This window comes from Chanodichthys erythropterus, chromosome 18 (assembly GCF_024489055.1).
Source record: "Chanodichthys erythropterus isolate Z2021 chromosome 18, ASM2448905v1, whole genome shotgun sequence".
In the NCBI taxonomy this organism is placed as follows: Eukaryota; Metazoa; Chordata; class Actinopteri; order Cypriniformes; family Xenocyprididae; genus Chanodichthys; species Chanodichthys erythropterus.
Genome location: NC_090238.1, coordinates 39,267,597 through 39,278,418, shown reverse-complemented (window position 1 = coordinate 39,278,418; position 10,822 = coordinate 39,267,597). Strand labels below are relative to the sequence as shown.

Sequence of the window (10,822 nt, the reverse complement as noted above, 5' to 3'; positions counted from 1 at the left end):
TCTTGAACTAGCTCTCTTCTTCTTCTCTATTTGAATTCCAGCAGTGTAGACACTGCTAAGTGTATTACTGCCCTCCACAGGTCAAAGTTTGAACTAAATTGTCATATACAATATGCTAGTGCAAGTACATAACAATTAGTTCAAACTTTTGACCTGAGGAGGGCAGTAATACACTTAGCAGCTTCTACACTGCCGGAATTCTAATAGAGAAGAAAGCTAGTTCAAGATGAGCATTTATGGTTAAAAAGTATAAAATTTTAATTTTTTTTTTTTAGAAAATGACCAATTGTTAGATAAGACTCTTATTCCTCGTCTGGGATCATGTAGAGCTCTTTGAAGCTGCACTGAAACTGACATTTGGACCTTCAACCCGTTGAACCCCAGTGAAGTCCACTATATGGAGAAAAATCCTGCAATGTTTTCATCAAAAACCTTCATTTCTTTTCGACTGAAGAAAGAAAGACATGAACATCTTGGATGACATGGAGGAGAGTAAATTATCAGAAAATTTTCATTTGAAAGTGAACTAATCTTTTAAGGCATCGATATACTTCAAACGAAATCGAAGAATGATCTTATGTGACATCATTTCGAATATAATCAGGCCAAAATGAAGTTCGAAACAGCTTGCCAAGATGAACTTTCAGGAAAAACCTGAAAATAGTAACCTTCGTACTATCATTGGTCTGTGGCGATAACATAACAGGAGGTGTGCGCTGACGCTCTGCCTTCTTTCACGTGGAACTCTTCTCTGACTCATTTCATCTTTTGAGTTCGTCAAGGTAAGATTTCCGCATTTGAAAACATGAACATGCTAGATAGTTGCTTTATAGTACAAAATGAAGTTGTGCTTCTGATGAAATGAGGCACTGACACTGTTTTTCACAACTTAGTCTCATGGACAGACATACTTGTGGTAACATTTTTGCAAGTCGCAAAATACGTACAAATATGTACATATCACTGCAGTTTCCAATAGAAATGAACACTAGGGGCAGTAAAACAGCAAGCACTTTTAATCGTTTTCATACACCGTTATGATTACAGGGTCAGATTATGGATTAATAAACACTTGTTTTTACGTCTCAAAACGCTTTTACCAAAGTGCGTGATTTGTAAACAAATACATTTTGGACTTGGCATCGCTCCATATATTTCACTTTTCAGTCATAATAAGTTATGATACGGTGATGCACTTAAGATGCGGAAGCCTTGGGTATGAATCCTGTGAAAGACGAGTCATGGTAAAGGAACTCAAAGACGAGAGATCAAAACAAGCTAAAATGGTATGATTACGAATATTTTTATGTCACATTTGCTAGGTTTACGTGTAGTGTTGGTGGTACATTATTTTTAAATGTAATGAAGCATTAGCAACACTCACCGGACATTTCAAATCAGAACTGCGGTGACACATATAAAACCAACGTAATATAAACGTGCCATATTTACTTTCATCTGAATTGGATGACTAGTAATTTCCTACTACTAAATTCAGAAAAAACAGAGATTCTAATTATTGGACCAAAAACCATGCGTGGCATATTACTGCACACGATGTGTATATTAAACAGGCCTTTACACATCCGTGAGTCACGGCTCGTTAGCAACACTCGTTTAACAGGGACGCCAAACCACCACAAGGTTTTAGCTCTAAACTTTTCCAAAAACATAAGCTCATCTTAATTTCGTTAATGAAAACTAATTAAATCTGTTTGCTGACAACCTTTTTTCCATGACTAAAAGCCTGTTCACACCAAGAATGACAGCTATAACTATATTAATATTCACACCAGTGCATGATATCATTCTGTTTATTAAACGTCTTATTAAAAAACCACAACTTGATCCTAGAGAATTAGTCAATTACAGGCCGATCTCAAATCTCACTTTTCTGTCAAAAATACTAGAAAAGGCAGTTTCATCACAACTATGTTCCTTTTTAGAAAGAAATAGTATCTGTGAGGATTTCCAGTCAGGATTTAGGCCGTACCATAGTACTGAGACTGCTCTCATTAGAGTTACTAATGATTTGCTCTTATCATCAGATCGTGGTTGTATCTCTCTATTAGTGTTACTGGATCTTAGTGCTGCATTTCTATTGATCACAATATTCTCTTAAATAGACTTGAAAACTATGTTGGCATTAGTGGAATTGCATTGGCATGGTTCAAATCATACTTATCTGACCATCATCAGTCTGTAGTAGTAAACGATGAGATGTCATATCAATCACAAGTTCAATATGGAGTACCGCAAGGCTCAGTACTAGGACCATTGATCTTCACTCTGTACACGCTTGGGAGATATCATTAGGAAGCATGGCGTTAGTTTTCACTGTTACACTGATGATACTCAGCTCTATATTTCTTCACGCCCTGACGAAACTTACCAATTCACTAAAGTAACGGAATGCATAGCTGATATAAAAAACTGGATGACCAGTAATTTCCTACTACTAAATTCAGAAAAAACAGAGATTCTAATTTTTGGACCAAAAACTTCTTCACGTAATAATCTAGAATACTGTCTAACACTTGATGGCTGCTCTGTTAAGTCTTCGTCGTCAGTTAGGAACCTGGGTGTGCTCTTTGATACCAATCTTTCATTTGAAGGCCATGTTTCTAGCATCTGTAAAACCGCATTCTTCCATCTTAAAAATATATCTAAACTACGACATATGCGGAGCAGTTAGTTCATGCGTTCATGACACTCAAGGCTTTACTGGGTGGTTGTCCTGCACGCTTAATAAACAAACTCCAAACTCCAGCTGGTCCAAAACGCACTCGCTGAAACTGCTTATTCTGGTTAATTTGATGACTGCAGTACTCTGAGCTCTGGTTAACACATTTACCATGTTTAACTGCTTCCACAGAACAGATGTGTGTGATCATAAACCAACCATGAGCTTCAGCCTCAACAAACACATCTGATTATGAGCCACTGAACTGAACCTGAAGCCCAAACGCTCCTCTGACGTGTCACACATCCAGCGCTGAACACCATCTGCTACACACACACACACACACACACACACACACACACACACAGCTAGAGGAAATGTCAGCCGCACGCGTCCTGTCGCTCTGTATTTATCGTGTGTGTGCCGGCGGTGTCGCTCATCTCCGGTCTGTCTGGAGGACGATCACAAGAAAACACCAGCAAGACCTTCAGCTCTTCTTCATGACACTCCTCCTCTTCTTCAGCGCTGGATTCATTGATCGCTGATGATGAAGGTGTAAGAGCATCATCTCACAGACACGCCTGAACCACATCTGAACCTGCAGATCAACTTCATGAACTCATTAGAGTCAGATGAAGAACAGAGGTGAACGTCTGAAAGCATCACAGCAGATCTATGCTTATTTTGGGGTATGCATAAAAAATGCTGGATGGAAATGCCAAGATGCACATAAATTATAAAAAATCCTTTAAAGCTAATAGAGGCAGATACATTTTTTATCCGATAAGAAGAAGTGCATAAACTGTGCTGGAAACACATTTACTGAATAAATCCCTCAAAACCTCATGTGACTTTGCCTCAACAGAGGCTGTGACAGTGTTGATGTGAATATGAGACATCTGGGGGTTTATATATAGAAATAAAGCTGATTTGACGTTTAGAGCTCAATTTGTTTTGTGGAAGAGTTTTGATAAAAGTGAAGATGCACATTTATAATGTTGCATTTAGAGAGTTCAACAATAGAATAATTCATCCAAATATTATGAAAAATTACACATTCCATCATCAATTACGCACTCTGATGTTGTTCAAACCGGTTTGATTCTCTTTTTTTTTTTTGTGGAACATAAAAGAAGATATTCAGCAGATGTTCATGCACTGGAAGTAAATGATGCAAAGCTTCTACAATAGAAGAAAAACACGCTAACAGTGCAAGGCAGGGCAAGTTTATTTATATAGCGCACTTCATATTCAAAGTGCTTTACATGATATATAAGAATAAAAATGAAATGCATAAGAAATAAAAACTCGTAATGAATGATGCGTTACACTTTCTTCGTAAGTTGAATATGGAAGGTGGTCTGGCGGAAGCTAGATATTTTACTTAACTTGTTAAATATAGATTTTTTTTACTGATTTCAAATCACAAATTACATGCCGTTTTGAACATTTTACAATATATGGTTCATGCTAAATAACTAAATCATTCTTGTATTAGGCAAAAAAAATGTTTTCACAAAAATCACAGAAATGTAAATAGCATTTTTTGAAACACATTTTCCATATTCTCGTCACGTCATGTTAGTGATCATTAAACATTTCTGTTAAAATGTTCACTCTACAAACAGCACTGCATTAAATTACAAAGAGATGAAACCCCTAACAAACAATTCATCATTGAGAGATGATTTTAGTCCAATAAGAGATGGACAGACACAATACTGCTTTTATTACTCACATGACAAAATCTCTGCTTGTGTAAAAGACATAAAAGATTGGCTTAATTCAAATTTTCTGAAACTCAACATGGACAAAACTCAGATTATTTTCATTGGAACTCCCTCACTTACCACCAATATTTCTACCAATCTCACCTGTGAAATTGCTGGTTCTCACATCAAAACATCCAATACTGTTAAAAATGTAGGTGCTATCATTGACTCCACCCTATCTTTTCAGTCTCATATTTCCTCTGTAACCAAATCTGCATTCTTTCACCTACGTCACATTGCCCAACTCCGTCCCTTCACCAAAGACGCTGAAACTGTCATCCATGCATTTGTCTCATCACGCCTTGATTACTGTAATGCTCTTTTCATTGGTCTACCTGCCAGCTCCATTTCCAGATTACAATACATTCAAAACTCTGCTGCTAGAATACTCACCCACACCAAGCGTTCTGCTCACATCACCCCAATTTTGTATGATCTCCACTGGCTTCCAGTTGCCTACCGTATTAAATTCAAAATTCTCCTGCTCACTTTTAAATCTGTGCATGGTTTGGCTCCCCCTTATCTCTGTAATATGCTCGTCCCCTACATCCTGACTTGCTCACTACGTTCCTCTGACTCTGGCCTTCTCGTTGTCCCTCGGCATCGCCTCTCTTCAATGGGGGGCAGATCATTCAGTACCATCGCACCCAAACTCTGGAATTCTCTCCCACGCACACTCTGTTGTGTAAATAATATCTCTGAATTTAAATTATTACTCAAAACTCATCTGTTTTCTGAATGCTATACCTCTTGATTTGATTCATTGATTGCACTTTCTCTGAATGTTATGTCTCAAGTCCTGATTTGTAATTTTGTACTTGACTCTTTATTTCTTTATACTTCCATGTTCATTATTGTTTCTCTCTTTGTCTACTCGTATTATCTGTTCTTTGTTATGTACACTGTAAAGCGTCCTTGAGCTCTGGAAAGGCGCTATATAAATAAAACATATTATTATCAAGACTTTTTAGGACTCAAGTCCTAAAATAAAAGTCCTTTTATTTTGCACACATTTATCTGTTTACTGATAGATAAGCCTTTCATCCTGTCCTTTATTCCTCAATTGCTCTTGTTTTAAATTCCTCAAGTTTCTGAGCTCTTTGTCATTTTCAAGTTTCCTTCCTTTCTCAATCAAGTCCAAATGAATGAAAGAAGAGTTGAATGTAGATTTTAATGCCGTCTCCATTAATTTATCCAAACACTCCACAAGCCTGATCTTCTCTGCCTCATTTCTAGATTTCATTCTCTGATTTGGTCAAAGTTTTTTTTCTCCAAACTCCTCTTCAAATTTCTTTTTTAGATCATCATTTGTGTATATATGTAGATCCCTTCTACCAGTCCTCTGTTCTCCTCAATTGCTCTCTTTTTAAGTTCCTCGAGTTTCCGAACTCTTGCTTGATTTCCAGTTTCCTTCACTTTCTCAATTATGAAGTCTATATGTATGAAAGAGGAGATGGATGTAGATTTTAATGCCGTCTCCATTAATTTATCAAAACACTGATAACACTCTTCCACAAGCCTGATCTTCTCTGCCTCCATCTGCTGGATGTCCTTCTCTAGTTTGATCATCAAACTTCTTTTCTCTCCAACGTCCTCTTCATATTTCTTTTTCAGATCATATTTTGTTTTTGTGACCTTCCTTGTTTTAGGCACATATATTTTAGAATCTTTGACATGTTTAGTGTGGTCACACCTCCCTGTACAGACTGTACACTTTCCCTCATCCATCACACTACACCAGGAGAGATCTCTGACCCACCAGCATCCGGGATAGTGGCAGTTCTCCTTACAGACTTCACAATGGGTCGCCCGTTTGCTCCATTTCCACCATGGTGCATTTATTGGGACCGCTTCTTTGTAGGGTTCATCAACTTCATACTGAAAGTTGTTTTGCTCTTTCTTGTAATTTTCCAATGTATCCAAAGCAGTTTTGGTTTGTTCAAGCTCTTTTTTTTTCAGTTCTGCCAGTTTGATTCTGTCCCTTAAATTGCCGACACTGGCGTCCAGCTGTTTTCTGGCTCTGAGCACAACTTCAGTAATGTCTAAGCTTTTTGGGTTAATGTTATTCAAATGATCGAAGAACTTGCTGAAATTTTCAACTCCATTGTTCCAAGATGTTTTGTAAGTGTCTCGGTCTTCCTCATCAGAGTACTCACTCTGACAGTTGTCAAATAAAAAACAAATATTTTCATTATTTTTTACATATTTAGTAAAGGATTCTTTGAGGAAATTCATGATTCTTTTGGGGAGATTTTTTTTTTCCTGGTGTGTGAAGAGCAGCAGGATGTGTTTTTCGATATCTTTGCCAAATAATGACAGAATTTCATCCAAGATATAGCGCTGTCTCTCATGGAGTCGAACATCTGTTGCATTCAGCACGATACACACTGCATGAATTTCATGAATGCCGTCCTCAGATCTGAACAACTCCTGTAGAGCTTCAGAAACGCGTTTGTCTTTATCAAAGATCTCCGTGTCTCCAAATCCAGGTGTGTCGATCACAGTGAGGACGAAAGGGCTGTCCAGTGCATTAACATCATAAACAGTCACTGCTTTTGTCTGAGACTCAGTTTGGTCTTCAGGTATCTCAGTGACCTCAAGCCACATCTTGTGTTCCCATCTGACTCCCATGCTGTAATTGATCATTGCATTGATGAGGGTGGACTTCCCTGTTCCTGTTTCTCCAACCATTAGTATGATCTTACGAGGTTTGTCTTTTTTTTGTCCAATTCTCTCTCTCTTTAGCAACTTTCCTTCTGTTAAGACCGTTGTGTTCAGTATATATTTCGTAGTGGGTCCTTCAATTGATTTACTGTTTCTAAGAATTTCTATCAGTTCACTCTTCAACAGAATATCTGAGTTTTCAGACCTACATAAAAAAAGAGCACATTTATTATTTGTAAGGTAATGACAGATGTGCTGAATTAATGTTCAATGTCTGTCATGTGAAAACACTGTAGCATACGACTCTGAAACATTATTTGTTGCATACACTTCTTAAAAAACATAGTATGCAGTATGCGCTGTGTACTGGGCAGTAAGCAGTAATTTAGTGCCATTTTGAATGCAAATAGACACTCTTGCAAACTTGATGCCACTTTGTTCATTTGTAGCATGCAAAAACCTATGTATGTAACTTCTGACTGTAAAAATTTACCAGAGTAAGTAGTGATAGTAATGCGCCTTACTGTTTAGACTTCGAAGATGCCATGACTGGTTTCAGGATGAATGCCTGAAGATAGAAAAGTGTAAAAAACACAACCTCTTCACAACAGATGACAGGAGAGAGAATAGAGAGCTCACAATGTCCCACAATCAAACCTGAATGAAAACAAGACCAATAGCTGTATTTATACCCTGATAACACCCTCTTTCTTCATGTCATGTGATTTACAGGAAATTTTGTGGGCAATTTGTGTGAATCATGTGATTTTGACAAACTGAGTCAGAATAAACAAGACCACTGAACTGCTGAAGGTTACTGAAACCTTCAACAGCATGTAACTTAATAAATCTGCGAAATACTTGCATAAAGAACGTGTGTGTGTGGGGGGGCATACTGAGCTAGATGCATCTGTGCAAAATAACGTATGCTGCCATTACCTCTTTCATTATTTGTCAATGTATAAATTGGAAGAATGTGATATTATTGTCCATCTGTATATAAATAAAGGCTTTCGCACCTGGTAGTTCTAGGAACTAAGCACCAGGGTGGTTCCCTGAGAACTAACTGTTCCCCTAGGGCTGTTTTCCTGGCTGCATTCACACCGCCAGTAGGAACTCTGAAGTGACGTAAGCTGTGCTTGTTATTTTGATGGCACAGATTCTCAGTTTTCATTAGTTTACAATTTATTTAACAGGTTCTAAAAAGTATTAGCGCTTGCTGTGTGGTTGATGTCCAATGTCACTAGCTGAGCAGAAATGCATAATCATGTTTTGCTTGGTCTGCTCAAAGTTGCGTTGGATTTTCTCTTCAACTCGAGAGGTCCATCTATCATTGTTTTCCATGTTCGTAGAGTTAGTTTGTGGAGTAAATAATGGCTGACGCCGGTGTTTGGCGTGCATTCAGACAATCTATATGCAATACAGACACAACACACACACAAAACAAGGAACAGCCAACAGGGGCGTCACACTGGTTCTCCCATTCGGCCTTGGTTTTATGAACCAGGGTGTGGATCTGCTGTCCTGGGGCAATCCTCTCTTATGTGGAGTGGAAATTGAACAGGGAAGTGGTCGAACGGATTTAAAGCACATACGGCAGAGTGACAGTGGATCTGTGTAATGAGGTTAATAGGTCAGAGAAGAATAAGGTGGGGACCGGCGAACCTTCAAACAGATTTTAAAGGTGCTATAGAGGATGTTTTGTTTTATACATTTTTGCAATATTACTTGAAACTGTCTTTACTAACTGATAAAATACTATTTATTAGGTGCACTGAAAGGAATAATATTAATCATCTTTGCACGAGGTAGGGCCTTAAAAACATCAGCCAATCGTTTACGCGATCATCGTGGTGGTAAACACTCGTGCACGAGATTTGGCACGAGATTAGAGCTGAAACATGACAAACCAGGGCCCAGATCAGGACGCAGACAAACTGGCTAAACCGACCGTCTGCTAGCCGCCTCATGTCACAGAACTCAGATAATTCACAGCACATAGAAACACTTTCACCTAGATATTATCACATAGAGACTGTGTCTGTACCTCGAACTAGTAAATACAAAAAACTTCCAAAACCTTTTAAGGGTAAAAATTTAATTGATGTTCAAAAAATGAAAATCACAGATAAATCAGATAAACAAATGATAAAGCTTGGGTTACTGAATATTAGATCTATTTCTTCAAAAGCACTTATTGTAAATGAAATTATCACAGACAATAAACTAGACTTGCTGTGTTTGACAGAAACCTGGCTAAAACCAGACGATTACATTACTTTAAATGAATCTAGTCCTCAAGGTTATGATTATCGACACAATCCTCGACAGAAAGGCAAAGGGGGAGGTGTTGCTGTAATTTATAGTAATATATTCAGAATCATTCAAAAGAATTTCAAATATAATTCCTTTGAAGTGATGGTGCTTTATGTAACATTATGTAAATTGACATTTGTGCTGGCTACTGTATACAGGCCACCAGGGCACCATACTGACTTTATCAAAGAATTTGCTGAGTTTCTATCAGAGTTAGTACTGGCTGCGGATAAAGTCCTTGTTGTTGGTGATTTTAATATCCATGTAGATAATAACAAAGACGCATTTGGATTGGCATTTGCAGACATTTTGAACTCTATTGGAGTTAGACAACACGTGTCAGGACCCACTCATTGTCGTAATCATACCCTAGATCTAATACTGTCGCATGGAATAGATATTGATGCTGTTGAAATTCTACAGCAGAGCGATGATATATCAGATCATTATTTAGTCTCGTGTATAATACAATTAGCCAAGGCTACAAAACCACCACCCAGCCATAAATATTGTAGAAAAATCACGTCTGCCACTAAAGATTGCTTTATAAATAATCTCCCCGAGCAGTTTCATCGCCTTAGTATACCTGACAACATAGAAGAACTCGATGCTGCAACAGAAACTATTGGCTCTCTCTTTTCCAGCACATTAGATGCGGTCGCTCCTTTACGTCTAAAGAAGATTAAGGAAACTAATCCAACGCCGTGGTATGATGAGCACACTCGGGCTCTAAAACGAGCTGTTAGAAAAGCTGAACGTAGTTGGAAGAAAACAAAACTAGAAGTTTTTCGCCTTTCGTGGAAAGAAAAAATGATTGAGTACAGAACAGCCATAAGAAATGCTAGATCTACTTATTTTTCAAATCTCTTAATAGAAAACAAACATAATCCTAGGTATTTATTTGACACAGTGGCTAAATTAACTAGAAACAGAGATTCAACTGCTGACGTTTCCATAGAGCACAGCAGTAATGACTTTATGAACTTCTTTACTTGCAAGATTGATAATATTAGAGAGAAAATTATAAACATGCAACCGTCTACAGTTTCTCTTCAGACAGTGCACTGTAGTGTCCCTGAGGTAAAACTAGAATCATTCGCCGCTATAGAAGAGGAAGAATTATCTAAACTTATCAAATCATCAAAATCAACGACATGTATGTTAGACCCAATGCCGACTAAACTACTGAAAGAAATGCTTCCAGAGGTCGTAGGTCCACTTCTTGATATAATTAATTCATCTTTAACACTAGGACACGTGCCAAAAACCTTTAAGCAGGCTATTATCAAACCTCTTATTAAAAAACCTCAACTAGATCCGAGAGAGATTTAGTAAATTACAGGCCAATCTCGAATCTACCTTTTCTGTCAAAGATACTAGAAAAGGC

General features: G+C 37.8%; 1 protein-coding gene across 1 annotated transcript; it reads right to left on the bottom strand.

Annotated features, from left to right (window-relative positions):
• Nucleotides 1-3,904: 3,904 nt before the first annotated feature.
• Nucleotides 3,905-7,760, bottom strand: LOC137006741 (uncharacterized). Its single transcript, XM_067367763.1, has 2 exons — nucleotides 7,644-7,760; nucleotides 3,905-7,324 (listed from the first exon to the last, which is right to left on the bottom strand). The coding sequence occupies exons 1-2, from the start codon at nucleotides 7,664-7,666 to the stop codon at nucleotides 5,752-5,754; spliced, it is 1,596 nt and encodes a 531-aa protein (XP_067223864.1). The 5' UTR covers nucleotides 7,667-7,760; the 3' UTR covers nucleotides 3,905-5,751.
• Between the last annotated feature and the right edge of the window lie 3,062 nt (nucleotides 7,761-10,822).

Excerpts from the sequence above, each read along its gene's own strand:
- LOC137006741 (XM_067367763.1), bottom strand. The coding sequence starts at position 7,666 with ATGGCATCTTCGAAGTCTAAACA. Across the intron at positions 7,325-7,643 it reads GCATCTTCGAAGTCTAAACA|GTCTGAAAACTCAGATATTC; the intron begins GTAAGGCGCATT and ends TTTTTTATGTAG.